General features: G+C 42.3%; 1 protein-coding gene across 1 annotated transcript; it reads left to right on the top strand.

Moving 5' to 3' along the window:
• Positions 1-215: 215 nt before the first annotated feature.
• CCL28 (C-C motif chemokine ligand 28) lies at positions 216-23055 on the top strand (the record flags this gene model as incomplete). The annotated part of the gene is made up of 3 exons (XM_080702104.1): positions 216-279; positions 11971-12097; positions 22875-23055. 3 exons carry the CDS (start codon positions 216-218, stop codon positions 23053-23055), a joined length of 372 nt encoding a protein of 123 aa, XP_080558230.1.
• Positions 23056-23268: the final 213 nt, after the last annotated feature.

The raw sequence follows: 23268 nt of genomic DNA, 5'->3' as shown, positions 1-23268 counted from the left end.
TGGCACTGATGTCCCCTGGCCCCCGGGTGATGGGAACACACACCAGGTTGAGAGCATGACAAGACAGGCATTCGGAAAAGAAACAGGACAGATTCCCTGATCTCTCTGGGGGCGGAGCTACTTGGCTTCTCCCGCTCGTTCTCTGCACCCAAGCTTCATTTCCTGATCTCACTGCTTTACCTGCGGTCAGTCAGAGCCCGCGGGGTTAGGCAGGAATGCAGCAGACTGGACTCGCCCTCCTGGCCTTGGCTGTATGTGTGGCTCTCCCAGCTTCGGAAGGTGAGTGGGGACTTGGCCCTCCAGGGAGTGGGGGACGGGCACTTGGTCCTCTAGGAAGGGGAGTTATCTCTCTAATCAGTGTTGGAAGGAGTGAGGTGGGCAGGAATCTTTGTATTCAGGTGCTGATTTTCCAATGATTTCTAATCATTCACAAGAGAATTGCATAGATTTAAATTTTAGCACTCTGGGAAATTTCAGGAAGGAATCTCATTTAAACTGGAATACTAATAATCTGCGACCTGAAGACTATAGGTACAACTTTGAGCTGAGTCTTTTTTGTGACCATAGTGTCTTAGAATATCCTCAGCTGGAGGTTAGAGCAAAAGCCCCATTAGCCACCTGTCTCCCTCCTCACCCCAACCTGCCAAACTATCTGATCACAAGTGTGCACGTTCCTGGAGGAAAAGACAGACTGGACCCACTGGGCCAGGGGTAGATAAGCTGCTGATTTCCCGGAGCAAAGTCAGACCTGTGGATACTGAAAGCTGAAACTTCGTCTATCTTTTATGAAGGAAAGCAGGATGGAGGAGACTGAATCTCGCAAATTATACCAAAGAGAATTTAACTTATGAGTTTCTAGCAAAGATACGGGGAATGTAATTGTATTTGGACTGAAGGGAATCTCCTCTACAGCAGCACTCACCACCATCTGTAGGAACCCTCAATCTATAGAAATTTAATACTTGGTTGGGATCTGTCTTCCACTCATCTTTTCTTAAGCTTTATCTACTGAGAAGATTCTCTGAGTCCAGATCAGAGCTGGAATATGTTTTGTTTGGTCTACTTAAAGCTGAGGCAACATTTTAAAACAGACATTTCACCCATATGTGTACACACACACACACACACACACACACACACACGCACGATGGACTTAGAGCTTCTCTTTAAGAATCAGATCAAGGGGCTAGGAATGCAGCTCAGTGGTAGAGTACTTGCCTAGAATATGCAAGTTCCTGGGTTCCATCCCCAGCACAGAAGAATAAAAGCAAAAAACTAGGATCTATCAACAGTAGTTCTACATGCCTGGCAAGAACTGTAGGTCCCTCTGTAGGTCTCTGCTCCTCTTCTGTGAGGTTTCCTGCCTGGTCCCTGTACACATTTGAATCATTGTTAACCCAGAGATGTTAACCTGCTCGTTTAAATAAATAAGCAGAGGGAAAAAATTGGATAGTCTCTTTAATATCTATCAATCATTCTCATCAAGATAAAGACAGAAGTTTGTAGTCTTCCATTTCTGAAACATTTTTCAGGGAAATTCACATCTAAATTTTAGATATGTTGCTGTTTCTCAAAGATCTACTTGGTGAGGTTTACTTCCTCGGTTTGTCAGCCCCACCAAGTCAAATTATTTTCCATTCAAAGTTCTGAGATAAAGGGGTATCTTCCTTTCAGCTTCCTGGTCTATTTCCAGCAGCCCTCCGACAAGATAGGGAGACAAGGAAGAGCAGGCAGAGGGGGCATCGGGAATGAGGGAGGCTTTGCCTTACAGGGATTCACTCTTCTCAGGGACTGAGTCCTGGGAGAGAGAGTAGATGGCCAAGTGCAGAGGTGTCTGGAAGGCACATTGGTGGAAATATAGGGAGCTGAGAAACCCAGAAGCAGCCTTTTGGTTCAGTCTCAGAACTTGACTTAAGGCAGTTTGGGACATGGGAAAATCACATAGTCTAAAAAGCCCCGACCTTCTATTTGAATATAAATACCACTGGGTTAAAATACAGGAAGGCAGGCCTGAGAACAGTTTTGGAGCCAGAGCGGCCACACTGCTGCTTTCTTTAGCAAGTTTCCTTTCAAGGATGTGTGTGCCAGGTGCCCTACGTGATTACCTGCCAGGTAGGGTGGGGAGGGAAGGAGGAAGAGGGGAACAGGGGGACACTTAGCAGAGCAGGAAGAAGACAGGTGGCCTTGGCTTGTGCTGTGAGCGGGAGGAGAGGATAAAGAAACGGCCTGTGCCGGCTTGCGACTTGAGTAAATATGTTTTGTTCTTTCAAGCAGAAAGTTTCCCATTATCTTCATGGCATCTTAAATGGCTACTTTGATATGATGGTTCGATAGCTGGGATCCTCAAAGTGTTCTGCATCCATCAGGAAGCAGCCGGCTTTGTCCATAAGTAAAGGCCTTGTATTCTTTCCAACGGTAGTGTACTCTCCATGTGCTGATGTCGTTGTTGGCCTCAAATTCAATACTGAGTCCATAAACATGTCTGCATCCAATATCAGGGGCCCCGAGTCACATTCTTTAAACCCACAATCTAGGGCTCTGTGAGACTATCTCATTTTTATTTGTACCTAAGACTAAGGCTCCTCTGGTGTCCCACAGATAGAAATTGGAAGACTGCTTCACTGAATCCCTACTTGTCCTATTGACAGTCTCCTTTCTCAGAGCCATTCGAATGGCTCCTGAATCACAGAGACTTGCTGCTGGCACCCACATAGAAAGCTTTATCTTTTACTTGTTTTAATCATAGGACACTTGCTAGGGAGGGTTACCAAGAGTATACCAAGAGTTGTACTTGATAGATGCTCTGCAATTGCGATTTTTTTTTTTTTTTTTTTGGATGGTACTGGGGGTAGAACCCAGAGGATTTCTACCTCCGGGCTACATTCCCAGTCCTATTTTATACTTTATTTGGAAACAGGGTCTCACTAAGTTGCTGAGAGCCTCACTAAGTCGCTGAGGCTGGCTTCAAACCTGTGCAATCCTCCTGTCTCGGCCTCCCAAGGACTGGGATTACAAGTGTGCGCCACTATGCCCGGCTGCAATTGCGGTTTTCCATTTCACCAACGTGGTCCCTGAGAGGTGCAACCTGATCAGCCCAGTCACCTGGTATCCTTCAGCTTCTCTCCCTCTGTGCCCAGCCAGGCATGGTGGCATAAACTTGTAATCCCAGTATTTGCGAGGCTGAAACAGGAGGATCTGGGTTCATAGCCAGCCTCAGCTGCTTAGTGAAGCCTTCCATAACTTAGTGAGACCTTGTTTCAAAATAAAGAATAAAAAAATAATTGGGCTGGGGTGTAGCTCGAAGGCAGAATGCCCCTGGGTTCAATCCCTAGCACTACCACCACCAAAATATATATATATATATATATATATATATATATATATATATATATATATAATATATTTTATATATAATTATATATATTTATATATCTTGCACTCCCTGAGTCCTTTATCATTTTTTATATTAAGTGTCCAGGTTTTGGTTCCAAAAGCTAATCATATCTAAAAAGTAGCTGTGATGTTTTTATAAATATCTTTTCTATGTCTAGAAAAACAGCTTGATAGAACAGAAAGCTTTTCAAATATGAGAGCCGGGCATGGTGGCACACGCTTGTAATCCCAGCATTCGGGAGGCTGAGACAGGAGGATCGTGGTTCACGGACAGCCTCAGCTACTTAGGCCCTTTGCAACTCAGTGAGATCCAGTTTCAAAATAAAAAAAGAATAAAAAATAGGGCAGGGGGTGTAGCTCAGAGGTCAATTGCCCCTGGTTTCCATCCCCAGGCCTGCAAAAAAAGAAAAGAAAAGAAAAAGAAAGGAAGAAAGAAAGAAAGATTGATTCTCAAACATGAGTATAAAGCCAGGTGTGGTGGCGCACGCTTGTAATCCCAGCACTCGGGAGGCTGAGACCGGAGGATCACAGTTCGCAGACAGCCTCAGCTACTTAGTGAGGCCCTCCGCAACTCAGTGAGACCCTGTTTCAAAATAAAGAATATAAAATAGGCCAGGGGGTGTAGCTCGGTGGTCAAATGCCCCTGGGTTCCATCCTCAGACCCGCAAAAAACAAAAAAAACAAAAAAGCATGAGTATTTATGGGCCTCTTTTAGGAGAAAAATCCTCTTCATTCTCAGTGTTGATTTTTAGATGATTTTGCTATGCTACTTGATATATAAGCATAAAACAGGCATAAATCTGTTTTGCAATTATAAAACCAAAATAAATTTAAAATTTAAATTTAAATACAACTACTAAGCTAACATTTCAACATGGCATTATTTTGATGTAATAATTAAGGTTTGACTGAAACTAAAGTCACTAGTTCAAATATGAATCCAGCTCAGTGCTCGGGGTGCTGGCTTTGAGGTTAAGGCTAACACATACTACGAGGTACAAAGGTACTTGGTCCCACCTTTTTTTGTGTGAACCATGATGATGTAATTTGGGTCTCCCTTAGCAGGAGTGTTTATGAAGTCTCCTCATTCTTTTCTTATTGCCCTAGAACCATTAAGGTAGTACTGAACTTGGTAACAACACTAGCACACATGTCTCCAGAGTGCTCTCAAGATAGTCTTCTGGAAGACCCAGAACATGTCTATGTAAAAATTATTATGGGAATGGTATACTGAAATTTAGAAGCCATCTGGAGCATTCATCTGAGAACACATCTACAGACTCTCTTTCAGAGGCCTATGAAACATTATTGGAGAAATGCTGACATTCTGGGAAAGTATAGACTTTAGATTCCCAAAGACTAAGAATTCTAAGTGCATAAACTTGGGAAATTACTTAATATCTGGACTCTAATTTCCTTCACTGTAAATTGAAAAAAACAACTCTCTTACTTATTCTCCCGATCAAATGAGATAATGTATAGAAAGTATCTGGATATAAAAGCTACCCAATAAAATTAAAATCACCAAACAAGTGGGACTGAGATATAGCCTAGTGGTAGAGTGCATGCTTAGCATATTCAAGGCTAAGTATTCAGTTCCCAGTGCCAAAAATAAATATATGTTTTCATTTATTGTTTACTACTTGTCAACTGTTCTAAGCACTGAAGTCTGAACTCACACAATCTTCACAACAACCCCACGAGGTAGGTGTTGTTACCATCTCCATATTATAGATAAAAAAGCTAAAATACAGAATGTGTTATTCACCCAAGGTTAGACCCAGGATTTAAACCTGGTAGTCTGCTCCACATGCTTAAGTACTACGCTTGTAAGGTCTCTCAGGATGTCTCTATGGAACAAAATTATCCAAACCCCTTGCCAATTTTTGCCCACTTGACCATTCCTATGTCTATGCTGTAAGAAACATTGATGACCAGGGGGAAAAAAATCCACCCACTCTTCATCTCCCCAAACATTTTTATAGGGTTCTGAAAAGTTGCTGGGAGGACTTAACTTGCGCATAGCATTTTCCTGCACCACAGACTGGTGAGCCCTCTGCCCCCCTCAGCAGCAGTGTGGGCGCCTGTGGGCATCCAGTGTGACATGGTTCAGTAGGGCACGGACAGCATCCACTAGAATGGGCAGGTGTGTTTCTAGCCAACCACATTCTGAACATTGTGTTTACTTATTGCCCTTTTTAAATTACACTCACAGACTTGAACACTGAGCAGCTGTGTGAATCTTTCTGTTCTATTCATTTTTACCTTAGCCTGAGAATCTTTTCTTTAACAATAGTGTATGTATTTATTTTTATTTTTATTTTTATTTTTATTTTTATTTTCATTTTTGCAGTACTAGGGGTGGAACTCGGGAGCATTCTACCTCCAAGCTACACCCCTAGCCCTATTTTTTCTTCATTTTGAAACAGGGCCTCACTAAGTAGCTGAGGCTGGCCGAGAACCTGCGATCCTCCCATCTCAGCCTCCCAAGTGCTGGGATTACAAGTGTACACCACCACACTTGGCTGTATTTTTTTCTTTTTTACTGTGTTTCTATTTTGCTGAGTTAATTTGACAGTGGTTTTCAAATTCCATTTCTATTAAGCTCCTATGTGCTGATATGCTACGGCTCTGAGAATTACACTTAGCAAGATACTGATAAGACATCTGAGCCAGAGAGGAAGCTGGTTTACCTTTCTACAATAGCAAGATACTTTGCTTAAGACCCAGAACTTTTGTTTTTAATTACAGATCTGTTGTGTAGTGTTTCAGTGTTGGTCTTAACAGATCTTGAGCCCTGGGAAGTCTTTAGAGCCCTCTAGTGATTGAAAATGGAGCTAAACAAGCATGAACGTTCCTGACAAATCATTCGTCCACTTGGTATTTGAAGCAATAATCACAACAACCCCAAACCAACAGACCAAAAGAAATAAAACTATGATCATAAGACAAATAATGCAAAACATAAAATATAATGCAAAATGTAACAAAAATAAAATATCAGATACACATAGCATCATTTAAAAATATTAATTATAAGCCAGGCATGGTGGCACACGCTTGTAATCCCAGCACTTGGGAGGCCGAGACAGGAGGATCGCACAGGTTTGAAGCCAGCCTCAGGTACTGAGTGAGGCTCTCAGCAACTTAGTGAGACCCTGTTTCCAAATAACATAGAAAATAGGTCTGGGAGTATAGCCCGGAGGTAGAAAGGCCCCTGGGTTCCACCCCCAGTACCACACACAAAAAATTAAATAGAGAAATTATTTATCACAATAAGGTGACTTCGTGTGTGTGTGTGTGTGTGTGTGTGTGTGTGTGTGTGTCTGGGAGTGTATGTCAGAGGTAGAATGCCCATGGGTTGAATCCCCAGCACCATAAAAACGAACAAACAAAAAAACAAAGTTGAAATAAAAGAAAGTGGTAGACTATGCTAAGCAAGATTAGTCAGTCACAAAAAGTAAAAACTCAGATGCTCTCCCTTATATGGAAGCTAGAGAGAAAATGGGTCATAGGAGGAACTCTAGACGAAGAAGGAGACAGCATAGATGAGCAAAGAAGGTGACCCGACTGAGGGGGATGGGAAGGGGAAGAGGGACATTCCCTAATTTACATGGTACATTCACACACATATCAAAGTCAATCACTAAGCCAAATATGAGAAGGAAGGAGCGGGAGGGGATGAGGTGGGAATTGGGGAAGGGCTAAAAGTTATGTGTGTATGTATGCCTCCACTATCTTGTACCCCATTAAGATGTATGATTACAATGCACCACCAACAACAAAAGATAGAAAAGCCCTATGTGGTGGTGCATGTTTGTAGTCCCAGTACTTGGGAGGCTGAGACAGGAGGATATGGTTCACAGCCCACCTCAACTACTTAGTGAGGCCCTCTGCAACTTAGACTCTATTTCAAAATAAAAAAGAGTAAAAAATAGAAATGGGGGTATAGCCCAGAGGTAGAATGTCCCTGGATACAATCCCCAGTGCCACAAAAAGGATAGAAAAAGTTAAATAAAAATGGAAATACTGACAGGGATTTGCACAAAAGAACCTCTAGAGGGCGATATTACCCACCAGATGCTCACCATTACCTAGGTCCTGTCTTCCTGTTAACATTCCTCGTGGCCTAACTCCCTGTGCTCTCTTCAGTTCTTTCTTGGCTTGTAGATGTAGCACAGTAGTGGAGTGCTTGCTTAACAGGTGTGAAGCCCTGGGTTCAGTTCCCAGTGCCACACAAAAAAAAGGGGAGACGGGATATTTCCTGGTCTTACATTTTCTTTTTTCTTTTCTTTTCTTTTTTTTTTTTTTTTTGCGGGTCTGGGGATGGAACCCAGGGGAATTTGACCTCCGACCTACACCCCCTGCCCTATCTTTTATTCTTTATTTTGAAACCGGGTCTCACTGAGTTGCAAAAGGCCTCACTAAGTAGCTGAGGCTGTCCGCGAACCGTGATCCTCCAGGTCTCAGCCTCCCGAATGCTGGGATTACAAGAGTGTGCCACCACGCCCGACTTGATCTTATATTTTCGATAAATACCAAGGGGATTCTCTTTTGAGTTAATGAACCAGTTATATACCTGTATATATTAGAAAAACAATACAGTTTACCAAATACATATAGGTCCTGGGTGCTTTCCTGGATTAAAACCGTTGCTTGAGTTGATGTAAGCACTTGGGTAACTCACATTCTCCTAACAGATTTGCTTAGTATGCTTAACTCCCATCATGCTTTTGAAAAATACATTTCATATTTTAGAGTTGATTGGGTCATAATCAACAGGTGTGGTTGATGTGGTCGCTCTCTGAAGCTGGTAACTTCAGAGAGGACAGGACACATGAATGGATGCATGGGTAAGTAGCTATCTTGATACTGTACCTTGTTTGGGATATTAGGGGAGTGTGAGTTGGAAGCTAGGCATAGTGGCACATGGACGTGGAAGGCTGAGACAGGAGGATCACAGGCCAGCTTCAGCAACTTAGTGAGAGCCTGTTTTAAAATTTTAATAAATGAGATCCTGTTTCAAAATAAAAAAATAAAAAGGGTTTGGGGTGTAGCTCAGAGGTAGACTGTTCCTAGGTTCAATCCCCAGTACCAAAAGAAGAAAAAAAGAATCCAAGTTAAAGAATAGGCAGCACAGGGTAGCTAAAGGAAGAGATAGTTTTAGGAAATCAATGCATTGATAAGTATAAAGACAACCAGTATCCATATACCATAAAATCCACCTTCTTTCTTTCTTTTTTTTTTTTTTTCCGGTACTGGGGCTGGAACCCAGGGGCATTCTACCTCTGAGTGACACCCCCAGCCCTAATTTTTACTCTTTATTTTTGAAACAGGGTCTCACTGAGCTGTGAAGGGCCTCACTAAGTAGCTAAGGCTGATCCTCCTGGCTCTGCCTCCTGAATGCTGGGATTACAAGCGTGTGCCACTACGCCTGGCCCTAAAATCCACCATTTTAAGGTGTAAAATTCAGTGGTTTTTTATATAATCACAGAATTAGCAACCATAAGTGCTATTTAATTCCATGACGTTAACCTGGTGTGGTGGTAGACCTGTAATCCCAGTACTTGGGAGGCTGAGATAATAGGTGTGGGATCAGCCTCAGCAATTTAGTGAAATCCTCGGCAACTTAGTGAGGCCCTGTTTCAAAATTTTAAAAAATGAAAAGGGCTGAGGGTATTGCTCTGAGGTAGATGCCCCTGGATTCAACCCCCAGTATTAAAAACAAAGTAAAATTCTATAAGGTTTTTACTACACCAAAAAGAAATCCTGTGCCTGTTAGCAGTCACTCCCCCTTTCTTTCCAGCCTTCACCCCCAGTTCCTGGCAACTACTACTCTACTCTATTTTGTAAATTTCATGTAAGTGGAATCATATATCTGGTTTCTTTCAGCTAAAATCTCATTGCAGGCCGGGCATGGTGGCACACACTTGTAATCCCAGCATTTGGGAGGCTGAGGCAGGAGGATCACAGTTTGCAGGCAGCCTCAGCTACTACTTAATGAGGCCCTTTGCAACTCACTGAGACCCTGTTTCAAAATAAAGAATAAAAAAATAGGGCTGGGGATGTAGCTCAGAGATAGAATGCCCCTGGGCTTCACCCCCAGTATCACACACACAAGAAAAAGCATTGCATTTTGAACACATCTCTGATAATACTCATTTTGTGTTAGTTTGTTGTGGTGCAGGGGATTGAACCCAAGGCCTAGCCCATGCTAGGCAAGTGTTCTACCATTGAGCAACACCCCCAACCCAATGCTTATTTTGCTATATTGTGATTCTTTATTTGCCTGCCTCTTACTGGACTATTAAGCATCACAGGGACAGTGACTATCTGTGGGTAATTTCAGCATTTCAAATGCAGGAAACAGGATCTGTCACAAAGCCATTACTCAAGAAATCTTTGCTAAACAGATGAGCCTTTTCCCATTCCAGCGAGGGTCACGGCATTTCACAAGGCTTGGGGACTGGAGATGACTGAAGGTCAGCCCAGAGCTTCCTGTGTCAGCATTAACAAAAGTCTTGCCAGTGACTAACTTTGTGCCTAAACAAGTGAATAAATGAATGAATGGTAACAGAAAGTTTTGATACCTAGAAAGTATCACGTGGATATTCTGAATTTCATAGTCAGCTCATTTTCTTCTCCAAAGCTGGGAGTAGACCTAATGTTTTTATGTTGGGAAGGCATGGAGATAGAGATCTTTTCCTACCTTAGTTCAGGTAGATCTGAGCGTTTCTTTTAACCCCTACTTCAGGAGCCAACTTCTGTCCTGTTATGAGGCTGCCGCCTGTGGCCACTCTGATCATAATTTATAGTTTTGGTTTTGTTTATTTGCTTTTTTATTTTGTACTGGAGATCACATGCAGGATCATTCTACCTTTAACCTATACTCCAGCCTTTTTTAGTTATTATTTCAAAATAGCATCTCACTAAGTTGCTGTGGATGGCCCTGATCCTGTGATCCTCCTGTCTTAGGCTCTCAAGTAACTCCACTAAGCTAAGGTACCATGCCTGTCTTCATTTAAAAATTTTTTAATTTACTAACCACTTGGTGGAATGGGAAGCATAGGAGAATGCCATATCATGTGGCATATAGAAATTTGCAGATACACATTTCGGATTGGGTAATGTATTTCTTTTTGTATTTATGCTGCCCTCAGTGCCTTACAGTTAGAAAACAAAAGCTCCTTCTAACCTTGCCTTCCACTCTATCCTCTCTCCACTCCAATCTGGCTTATCACTGCGAGGTGGAACTTTTCTAAACCCTCCTCCTTCCTCAAACATCAAGTGGTCCCCTTTTCATAAAAGCTAAGCCTCTTTAGGCTGACATCTGAGTGGTGTGACTTCAGCACTCTGAAACAGATCCCCATCACTCTCCTTCCCAAGTACTCAATTTAAACTAAATGGTCTACTTGTGCCTTGGATTTCCTGTCTCAAAGTTGTTTGTTTGTTTGGTACTGGAAACTGAACCTAGGAATATTCTACCTCTGAACTATATCCCCAGATCTTTTTATTTTTTGGACAGGGGCTTGTTAAGTTGCTGAGGCTGGCCTTCAACCTGTGATCCTCCAGTCTCAACCTCCCAAGTGCTGGGATTACAGATGTGTTAGATGATGCCTGGCTGTCTCAGAGCTCTTTTTTCTTTTCTTTTTTTCTTTCCTTTCCTTCTTTTCTTTTCCTTCTTTTCTTTTCTTTTTTTTTGTGGTGCTGGGAATTGAACCCAGGGGCATTCTACCTCTAAGCTACACCCCCAGCTAGATTTTGAAACAGGTTCTCACTCAGTTGTGGAGGGCCTCTCTAAGTAGCCGAGGCTGGCTGCAAACCTGGATCCTCCTGTCTTAGCCTCCCAAGTACAAGTATGCGTCACCACGCCCGGCTATCTCAGAGCTCTTGACCACACATTTCCCTTAGTTTGGACAAGTCTTCATTTTTCTCCACCCGTCCATATCCTTCAACACTCAGACAAGTCTTTCACTGCCAGAACACTTTACAAAAGACGTTACAAAGACTTCACTCCAGAGGCCCACGTGGTGTCTCTCTTTCACACGGAATCAAGTAGACACCACTGACCTTGCTTTTAGCAGCTTTGATCAAGTCAGTCCACACCAGACCAGCAGCCTTGGCTGCAGCTTTTATTTATTTCTTCATTTCTTTCACATGTTTTGTCCTTCCACTAAATTTACATTTTACCTCTGACAAATACAGTGTAAATTTCAGAGGACAGAGGCTTGTTTTGCCACAGGACATCCACAAAGCCTACAGAAAGTGTTTATTCCTTGACTCAGTGGATCAGCAATCTGTTTCTCTGAAATCTTTTTGTGTATTGTGGTACTGGGGATTGAACCCAGGAATGTTCTTCCTCTGAGCTATTTTATTTTTTATTTTGAAACAGGTTCTCACTAAACAGGTTGTGGAGGGCCTTACTAAGCGCCTGAAGCTGGCTGCGAACCTGCGATCCTCCAGTCTCAGCCTCCCAAGTACTGGGATTACCAGTGACTCAGGCATCTTTAAGATGAGAACTCTGCTAGTGTCCTACACACCATAATATTTAACTTTTCCGTTCTTTTCTTTTCTTAGCCATACTTCCAATTGCTTCCAGCTGTTGCACAGAAGTCTCACCTCATATTTCCAGAAGGCTTCTGGAAAGAGTGAATATGTGTCACATCCAGAAAGCTGATGGGGACTGTGACTTAGCTGCTGTCATGTGAGTACTCTTCCACAGGGCGTCGGCACACTGATTATTTCCCTGGCCATTTAACAATAGGTTGAAAGACTTTGCCTGACACACAACATATAAGTAATCATCCAAAGAAAGGAAGGGAGAACAGATTCTGTTCTTTGAGTCCCAGGCTCCCTGGAATGAATGCATACTCTCTCTGTAAGGGTGTCCAGAGCCTGGTACTCTCCCTCCAGCTCCCCTCTTACCAGAAAGCTCCCTCCAGCTACCAGAAAGCATTCACAACTTTTCTAAGCAAAACCAGAGAGATTCTGAATGAGAAAACAAAACAGTGGTGACATTTCCTAGGCAAGCATGTGGGTCGCTGTCATTTATATTCTCTGAATTCATCAGCAACATATAAGGTTCAAAAGGCAGTGTGGCAATGTACCTGTCACAAGTGCCATGTGCAATTCAACTACGAACGCCCTTCTCTGCTTTTGATTCTGGGGTGCTGGCTCAAAGTGAACCTTCCCATCCCACCCCTGGCTCTGTCTTAAAAGCTTTAAGCTTATATGTATTTAACATCTCGGCAGATGCTTTAATATCTGAATTGCATCGATACTTAGCAAATCTGGGTTCTGACAGTACTGCTGGAGGAAGACACAGGAACAAAAAATGATGCAAGTCTCTCGCAAGCTCCCTCAGGAGAGAGCTCTGATTGAGAGGACATAGTTCACCTGCTGTCATGCAGCTAGTAGATGGCAGAAATGGGATGCGCACCAGGTCTCTGGGTTCAGGACAGTCTGTTACTTCCAAGGCTGATTGAAAGGAACGGTAGTGCTAACCATAAAATGGTCTCCCAAACTCAACTGTATTCAGATGTGAGGCATCTCCCAGGTACATCACTTGTGCTAGTGATGAGTCACCTGGAATCCCTGTCATTAAGTACCCCCATTACTAATTCCTGAGCTCTTGAGTCATTCAGGAGCCTCCTTATTCAGTCAATAGATCCAATAAGTATTTATTGACCAGTGGTTAGGTACCAAGCAATATTCCATGTACTGGGAGTACAGTGCTGACTTGGTAGGCTTTCCTCTCCTGCAGTCTCCGGGATAGAGTCTATCCAGCTGTGCCCTACAGATCATCTCTGATGATTTGCATAATCTCTTGGATTTTAAATACACTTCCCCCATTCCAGAGAAATCTGTTTGCCATTCAACTTTGAAAAACACTGTTCCAAGACAAGGTTCTTAAAAGTTCAGAGGAACAGTTTGTAAGATATCCGAGGATAGACTTTTTTTCAGATTGGGAAACTATGAACTCCCAGAAATTTTTGTTTATGATTTTCTGAGCATGCTCCTGAGGAGAAAATCAGTGTTATGTGATTCTCAAAACAATCTTATAAAAAGTTTAAAAACTACACTTGGGGTCATATGTCGGAGAGCAGGCAAACTTATAAGTTTTTGAAAGAGTCTCAAAAAGACCTTATAACTTTTTTTTTTTTTTGCAGGTCTGGGGATGGAACCCAGGGGAATTCAACCTCTGAGCTACACTGCCTGCCCTATTTTTTATTCTTTATTTTGAAACCGGGTCTCACTGAGTTGTGGAGGGCCTCACTAAGTAGCTGAGGGTGTCCTTGAACCGCGATCCTCCGGTCTCAGCCTCCCGAGTGCTGGGATTACAAGTGTGCGACACCACGCCTGGCTAGGATCTTATAAAGTTTAAAAACTACACTTAGGGTTGTTGGGATGTTGAAGAGGAGAAAATAATTGGTTGGAACTTCTAAAAGCATGAGTGCCTACATTGGAAAGGAAGGGGGTTGAGGACACCCTCAGCAGTGCCTCCGTTTAACCATTCCCTGGGTCTGCTCGGATGGCTTAGTCTTGGGAGCCAGCAGAGCCTGTGGCATTCTGGGGAATGATGCATACTAACGAGGTGCCTTCCAAGGGGCACCTCAAGTTCCCAACTCACTTGAAACGTTTCTTTAGTATTGTCCAGATTCTACCAGTCTTTCATCTATTGTTGGTAATAGTTGGAGAAAGTGAAAAATCATAGACAGACAATGCTGTAGGTAAGTGGAGTCATCCAGATGTGTGTTCAGGGTTCACATAGCAGAACTAAATGTACCTGAGTCTATGCTGGCTGCTCTCAGAAGCACCATTTTCAATTGCTCGGAATTCCAACGAGTTGGAACTCGTTGTCATATGGCACCCTGGATCTAAGTAGCCTTGAACACTTTTACAAAGGACTCTTGAAAGGCTTAGAAAAGCCAGAGGAAGTTTCTGTAAAGAGTAAGAGATTCTGGGGACTGCCAGCAGACACCATTGGTAAAAAGATTTTTTAGAGGAGTTTCTTTGGAAGAAGATGTCAGATATTTGAAAGGCATGGGAACAAAAATGATATAAGTCCTCAATTTGATAAGGAAAAACATGATAAGAAACAAGTGCTGGGCCAGGTGTGGTGGTGCAGACTGTAATGTCTGTGCTTGGGAGGCTGGGACAAGAGGATTGCAAGTTCTAGACTAGCCTCAACTTAGTGAGAGCTTGTCTCAAAAAAAAAAAAAAAAAAACCAGTAAAAATAAAAAGGGCTTAGGGTATAGCTCAGTGATAAAATGCCCTTGGGTTCAATTTCCATTGTTTGTCTGTCTGTCTCTTCCTCTCTTACACACACACACACACATACACACACACACACACACACACACACACACACACAAAGAAAAGAAACATGAGCCTTCACTTTATTTATTTATTTATTTATTTATTTATTTATTTATTTGGTACCAGGAATGGAACCCAGGGGCTTTCTACCTCTGGGCTACACTCCCAGACCTATTTAATATTTTATTTGGAAACAAGGTCTCACTGAATTGCTGAGAGCCTCACTAAGTAGCTGAGCCTGGCTTTGAACCTGTGCCAATCCTCCTTTCTCAGCCTCCCAAGCACCAGGATTACAAGCATGCACCATCACGCCTAGTGAGTCTTCACTTTAAAAGGAACTAAATTTTGCTGGGTGTGGTGGCGCACGTTTGTAATCCCTGCGCTTGGGAGGCAGAGACAGGAGGATCCCGCAGGTTCGAAGCCAGCCGCGCTGGCTTAAGAGACCCTATTCCCAAAAATAAAAAAGTATGAAATAGGTCCGGAAGTATAGCCCAGAGGTAGAAGGGCTTCCAGGAACCCCAATGCCACAAAAAAAGATACTGAATTTTAACTAAAAGGAAAGTGTGAAGATAATCACTAGATTCAATGATACTTTATTCAAGCACAAGGTTGTAAACTGGCCTCTTTGTGTTGATGGGAAAGCTGAAAAAATACAAAGCTGTTATGATTTGGTCTTAAATAAAATTACATTTGACTTAAATATTTTAATCATAAATTACAGATCCTCTCAGTTGTGTTTTCTAATATTCAATATCTTATTTTCAAATTTCATTTTTACTACAGAATATGTCATTACTTATCCCAAACAGAGTCCCTTAGTTGTTACTGTACAAAGACTTCAGAATGAGACAAGTGCTTAAGATGCAGAAAGCATTGCTCCAGTTGGAAACATAATTCCCAAGTCTCAAGTATTATAAGTCACAATCAATTAATATAAATTAACTTACAATGGACTTACTAGGTTTATCTTCCTTTCTTGCCTGAAAATAATTCCTTTGTTTCAGACTCTGTAAATGCTCTTTGTAATTTTTGGTGCCTGAGACAGCAGTTTTCTTGTTTAAAATTCTTTACAGCGACTTCACCAAAGAGCTTCTGGCTGCTTCTAAACATAAATACAGTGGGAAGTTGTTATCTCCAGAAGAGGGTTTCTTGAATCATACAGAGGTTATCTGTTGGGAAGACATTTCAAAATTATTAAATAAAGTTGTCTAGGAAGCCCAAGTCGTTTTTCAGAAGTGATCGTGGAGAGATGCTCTATGTAGAGAAAAGGGTGAAGAAATGAAGTTTAGGGAACAACCCCAGGTATTCTCTCCATGGCAGGACCACAGTTTGGGCCCATTGGATGTTTGCTAACCATGCTTGTGAGCAAAAGAACCAGGAGATCAGCTGTGGCTTCTTTCAGTCAAAACTCTCCCCCTAGAAATTCAGAAAAGGGTTAGCTGATGCTTGTCAGAAAGCTATGGATTTGGGGGCAGGGGAAGAGGTGTGGAATGGTGTATTTAATTTCCCAACATTACCCCCCATCTCTTCCTGTCCTGATAGAATACACATGGAATAAAAATAGTTTGTTTTTCAAGCAGTGTTCACACTTCAGGATTCATGGCGCCCTCATAGCATCTCAGATTTGGGGGCTGTGTTCTGGTAGCTGATGTTTTCACCCTTGAATTACATTGAGAGATTGGAGCTTTCCCAGGCAGGGCTTGGAAAAGGGCTCCACGTGGTAGGTGCCGCCTGTTTTCCAATGGCTCTCCACATCTGCATCCTCCTCTGGTGTCCCCCACCCAGTTCTCTCCCTGCACCCCAGTGCCAAGCAATTCCCCTCCATGAAACTCATCACTCACTCAAAGTCTTGGGACGGGGTTTGCTGGAGAATTGAATCCAGGAACATTCTACCTCTGAGATAAGCCCCCTATCCCTTTTTTATTTTGAATCAGAATCTTGCAAAATTGCTATGGTTGGCCTCGAATTGCAATCCTGCCTCAGCCTCTGAAGTACCAGGATTACAAGTGTACCCTTAGAGCCTTTTGGAAGTTTTTGTTTGTTGTTTGTTTTTTTTGTTTTGTTTTGGTTTATTTGATGCATTATGATTTTACATCATATTGGGGTACAGAGTGTCAGACAAATGCTTGCACGTAGCTCCTGGTGCCCTTCCCCTTCAGGCCCCTCCCCTGGCATCCCCTTCCCTGCACATGTCTTTGATATTGGAATTGGCAGTTTCATGTATGTTCATAGCGTCATTTCTACTATTACACTCTATAACTTCATCTCTCTTCCCTAATCCCCTCAGTCACGCCCTCATAGTCTCTTCTCATGTATCTGAAGTTGCCCTAATTTCTCAATCTCTCTCTAGTTTCTACATATAAAAGAAAATATACATCTCCTCACTTTTTGAGCCTGGCTATACTCGCTTGGTATGATATTCTCAAGCTGTAGCCATTTTCCTACAAATGGCATGATTTCGTTCTTTGTTGCTGAGTAAAATTCCATTTAATCGTGGACTCGAGTCCTAGTTCTCTAGTGAGTAACCTGGGGGTTACCTGCACCTCAGTGAAGTCTTTGCTCCCTTCTTGTTGAAACCACAGGGAGAAGAGAGTGTTTCACTCCTTTGGAAAGGGCAGGCACTTCAGCTGTTTTGTTTGGTTTGGTTTTGGTTTTGTCCCCCCCCCCCCACACACACACAGCAATGCTACAGCCACAGTTTCTTCTATAATAACAAATCAAAGGAGCTGGCCACAGTGAGCACCAGCTTTTCATCTAATACATGTAGGGAAGGGGCTGCCCTGTGATTAAAATGGCCTCCTTCTTTCAAGTTAATATTCCCCCCAGGCTGGCTTTATTAGACTAAATTGGCGCCTTTTCCCATGTCCCCCAGCCCCCACACTTCTAGTCCCTATGTTGTCTGATAATGATTCCTCTTGGGGCACCTGGAGAAACAGCATCCTATTCTCTGTCTCCCCAGCCCCCAACACACTTTCCCCTCTAATAGGATGGGGGGGTTCAATTTATCAAGACACAGAAATATTATATACATAGAGCCAGCAGGATTTGCAACATTTCATGAAAGCTGGCTGGTACCTGATGGAGAATTAAAGGTTGCGCCATCTTTTTTAACGAAATTCTAGTTAGCATAAATGGTGAATGCTGACTGAGGATTCTTCGACCCCAAGGTCAAAATTTCATATAGAGAAATGAAAATGAAGAAGACACATTCTGAGCTGTGGTAGAGAGCCATAAGATATTCAACATTAACAAAGGCCTAAAATATTTTAGTCCATTGTTTCATTGAAAAAAATCAGATTGTCCTTATTTTGCATGATTTTCACTTCGCTTTTCAGACCTGCTATCACTTTCCCAAAGGATGATACCCTAGTTGACAATGTCACATTTTTTCGCCATAATTGCTGCTTTCAGAAGCTTCAGGTGCCATCTGTGGGCACTCCTCCTATTGCTCCTCCTATTGTCACAGGCTGTACCCAAATCACAGGGTTTTAAAACTGTCCCTCCCCCCCCTGCAACCAGCAACAAGTTCGGTGGCTTCAGTTCCCTGTAAATTAGAGCTTTGGGTTTCATGCTGTGCAGATAAGCTGCCTCTTGGGAACACTGCAAACACCAACCCATTGAGTGGGCAGCAGTGTAAGATGGCTCAGCACCATGTGGCACATTCTATGGCATCTTCCATCAAAAGACATATGAGATCTAGTAGGAGCCATATAACTTTACAGTATTAGGATGACTGACACATGATAACCACAAAGCTTTTCTTTCAGATTCACTTTCTAGCTATTCAATAGCAACATCTTTTGCCCTCCTTCTCTTTGCAAACTACTCCAGAGGCTCTTCTTCCAACAACTTTTTTTTTTTTTTTTTTGGTGGTACTGAGGTTCCTGGAAGCCCGTCTACCTCTGGGCTACACTCCCAGACCTATTTTTACATTTTTATTTGGAAACAGGGTCTCCTAAGCCAGCGTGCGGCTGGCTTCCAACCTGCGCGATCCTCCTGTCTCTGGGGATTAAAAGCGTGCGCCACCACCCAACTTCCAACAACCTTTTCTATCTCTATCTTCTTATAGTCTATCTCTTCAAAGTTGAGAACCTGGGAAGGGGCTTCCATCATCTCACTGGCTTAAGAGGAGGGAGAAGAGGAGGCTGCAAAGACTGTCGACATGATGCCTCTGGCAGCCAGGGGCCTAGGATGGTGCCACCTGGAAAGTCTGGCTGAGACCTGTGCTCATTTGCCCCTAGTTCAACCTTCAGCAAGCCGTGGCGGTGGACAGGATGGTGGCCTCAGCCGTGTCTGGCTCTGGTTCCACCAACAATTTTCAGTTAGGATCTGCAATGAATTACTGCGTTTCTACTGTGAATAAAACCTTTTCAAAAATATGGACTTCCAGGAAGATGGAGACCGAGAAAAGCGGGGCTTAAGAGCCCCGCTAACAACCAATCTCCATTACCACAAAATCAGCGCCTTTCATAGCCAGAAAACACCATCACCAGAGAAACAAAAAAATCACCAGGCTCCAGAGAGAAAGCGGACTGAGAACAGAGCTCAGAGCCACAGAGGAGATACACCAGCCTCACGCCCGAGGACGCGAGAGCAGCGCCATATTGCCAGCGGTAGCGGCAAATTCACCGGACGGCTACAGCAAGCCGAGGTGAGCCGCTGTGGAACAGCCAGGCGGGATTTCTCGCCGCAGGTAAAATCTAAAGCTCCCAGTGGCTGAGCTCAGCACACGCTGCAGGGATTCAGAGTGGAATTCAAAACCAAGAAGAAATACGCCAGCCTCACGGCCGAGGGCGTGGCAGCGGCACCATATTGCCACCGGCGGCAGCAGCAGAGAATTCACCGAATCCAGTACAGCTACATCTGCGTACTCAAGACCAGTGAGTCAAATTGCGGGCCACAGAGGAGAAATCCCAGTACTGTACTCCCTGGGACTTGGCCCAGTGGGGGAGGGGCGGTGGCAGAGATATCACACCATAGGAGAACATGCAACCTGGCACCCCCCACAGTCTAAAGCAGCCTCTATCGACTCTCTGGGTCGGAGACTCTCTGATACAACCCAGTAAAGGAGTAGTGGGGTCTGAGATACTACTGACTCGAGATCCAGAACACCTTAAATGAAGTCATAGTGACCCAAGGGAAGAACCCAGAGAAGGCACAAACTTCCGAAATCATAGGAAAGAAGAATAATACTGGAGCAATGAATGCCCACAACCCCACAACATCAGAACCCGATAAAACAGAAAATCAGAGATTTCTAGAAGATCAAATCAGGAAAATAACTGTAGAAATAATAGAGGTGCTTCGAAAAGAACTCAGAGAGAGCCAAAAAGAGATAAAGGATGCAATTAATGAAGTAAAGGCCTCAATTCAAAGCACAAACAACCGATTAGACCACATGGAGAACAGAATCTCGCTCTTAGAAGATGATCATTCCAAAAATGAACGCATAGTTTCTAATCTAGAAAAAAATATCCGACAGCAGGAATCTGACATTGAAGAAATATGGGCCCATTTTAAGAGAGCTAACCTAAGAATAATTGGAATAGAGGAGGGAAAAGAAAGTGAAACCAAAGGGATCAACAATCTCTTCAAGGAAGCAATAGCAGAAAATTTTCCAAACATAGAGCAAGAGGTTGATACACAGGTCCAGGAAACTTATAGAACTCCCTTTAGACAGGATCGGAGAAGAGGATCCCCACGCCACATAATTGTCAAAATGACCAATGTGGAAGCCAAGCAGAGACTCTTAAAGGCAACAAAAACAAAGGGCCAAATGACATTCAGAGGCAAGCCAATTAGAATCACTCCAGACTTCCCAAACCAAGTCATGAGAGCCAGAAGGGCTTGGAGTAACACATTCCAAACTCTGAAAGAAAACAACTTCTAGCCAAAAATTTCCTACCCAGCAAAACTTTCTATCAAATTAGATGGAGAAATAAGAAGCTTCCATGACAAACAGAAACTGAAGGAATTTTTGTCTTCAAAACCAACACTAGAGAAAATACTCAAAGAGATTAACTACAAAGAAGAAATAGGTAACACACACCAGAACCAGAGAAACAAGAGTTTCCATCCAACAGTCAACTAAGATTGGTTATCTGTGGAGATTCATTACTTATGTTAGTCTTTTACCTATCTCTAAATGGTATTGTTTGCCTTTATTGTTGTTAATTTTTAGGATTTCTAGTTGGAATATTAATATACCTTCAGATATAGCATTTGGAAATATTTTATCAAATTCTATTAGTAACTGTTAACTCTGTTTACATTGTCTTTGGATATACAATATTTTTTTTTATTTTTTGGGAAGTTTGTATACTCTTCTGTTGCCTGTGCCATTGAAATCATATCCAAGAAATCACTGCCAATTTCAGTGTTGTGATGTTTTATGACCCAGATTTTCTCCTAAAAGTTTATAGTCTTAAGATTTATATTTAGGTCTTTTATCTATTTTGAGTTAATACTTGTATATGGGATTAGGTAAGGGTCCAATTTTATTCTTTTCCATGTAATTATTATGTTTCAACAATATTTTTAAAATATTATTATTTCTACCACCAAATGTTCGTGGAAACCTTGTCAAAAATAACTTGACAATATAGGGAAGAATTTAGCTCTAGGCTTTTATTTAACTCCAATGGTTTATATATCTGTCTTTAGAATAGTACTACACTGTTTCAATTATTGTAGCTTTATATGGTTTGAAATCAGAAAATATATACCTTCTAGCTTTGTTCTTTTTCAAGATCGTTTTAGGTATCTAGAATCCATATTCCATATTAGGATAGAGTTTTTTTCTGAAAAATAAATATATAAATATATGATAGTTTCACCTAAAAAAATAGAAAAAAATATTCTCTGGTAAGAAAGAAAGTAAAAAGAAATATTGAAATGTTATCTTTAAGCCACCAAAAGCTTGGTATCAGACAAATGAAACTGTTATGTGAGATTATCATTTTTAATTTTGGATAAATTGCTATAATACTAGATGTCAACCACTAAGCCAAGCATGGGAAGGAGGGATGGGGAGAGAATGGGGTGGGGATCGGGTGGGGGCTGGCTGGGCGATGTGTGCATGTATGTCTACAAAAGTTTATATCCCACTATGATGTATGAATACAGTGCACCAATTAAAAAAAAAAGTAAAAAAAATATGTCTAGAAAGTCAGGCGTGGTGGCGCATGCTTGCAATCCCAACATTTAGGAGGCTAAGACAGGAGGATCGCGGTTCGTGGACAGCCTCAGCTACTTAGTGAGGGCCTTTGAAATTCATTGAGACCCTGTTTCAAAATAAATAATAAAATTGGGCTGTGGTGTAGCTTGGAAGTAGAATGCCCCTGGGTTTCATCCCCAGTACTGCAAAATAAATAAATAAATGCATAAATACATAAATAAAGTCTAGATCATTCTTCCCTAAAGGAGCATAGTTTCAGTAGGTGACATAAGAAAAGTACTCACATAGCAGATGCAAGGTGCCAAGAGAGAGGAAACCACTACCATGGAGACACAAAGGGAGAAAATAGTGTATTTAGTTGAGAGCATCTAGAAAACCTTTACAGGGAAGGATGCATATGAGATGGATGGGTGCTGAGAATGAGTTGGTTTTCTTGGGGCAAGAAAAAGAAATGTTTTACCCTATTTTTTTAAAATATTTTCTCTCTTTTTTTCCTGCTACTCATCTTCCTCTTTTTTTTCTTCTTTTTCTTCTTACTTTACTTCTTTCCCTCTTCTTTACCCTCTCCCAATTCCTTTTCCTTCTCCATTTTTAATTTTTGGGGAGGGTTGGTACTGGGGATTGAATAAAAGAGCATTCTGCCTCCAAGCTATACACACTTTAGACTTTTTAAATTTTTTTATTTTGCTAATTTTTGTTTGTTTGTTTTGCTAAGTCGCTGAGGCTGGCTCAAACCCGAGATCCTCCTGTTTCAGCCTTCTAACTATTGGGATTACAGGCATGCACCACCACACCCAGCTCCTTCTTCTTCTGATGTCTGAGAATCACAGCCAGGTGCAGGAAGGGAAGATCTAACCTTGTGCTGCTCAGCTTTAGGATTCAGTTCTTAAGAATACAGTGCCCCCAAAGTGGGAGCTGACTGTGTCTATAACCTTTTTTGTGTATTTTTATTTCTAATCGGTATTTTTTCTCCCTTCCCGGCAGCCTTCATGTCAAGCGCAGAAGAATCTGTGTCAGCCCGCACAATTACACTATTAAGAAGTGGATGAAAGCACAAGCAGCCAAGAAGAACAGCAAAGGCAACATTTGCCACAAAAAGAAGCCCCACGGCAAGAGGAACGGCAGAGGGGAGCGGCGGGGTAGACATGAAGCACACGCCTCCTGAACCACTCGTTAGAGTTTACAGAGGAACCTAAGACGGGCCTCAAGTGAGCCTGGTCATGGTTGGTTATAAATTTAGCATCTGAATTTTCATTGTTATTTTGTTTTGTTTGGTTTTACTGGGGATTGAACCCAGGGTCATTCTACCTCCCAGCTATACACCCAGCCCTTTTTATTTTTTGTTTTGAAACACGGTCTTGCTAGGATGCTGAGTCTT

Source organism: Muscardinus avellanarius (assembly GCF_963383645.1).
Source record: "Muscardinus avellanarius genome assembly, chromosome: 1".
Classification (NCBI taxonomy): Eukaryota; Metazoa; Chordata; class Mammalia; order Rodentia; family Gliridae; genus Muscardinus; species Muscardinus avellanarius.
Note: the sequence above shows the minus strand (reverse complement) of the source record. Positions and strands in the feature narration are given on the sequence as shown.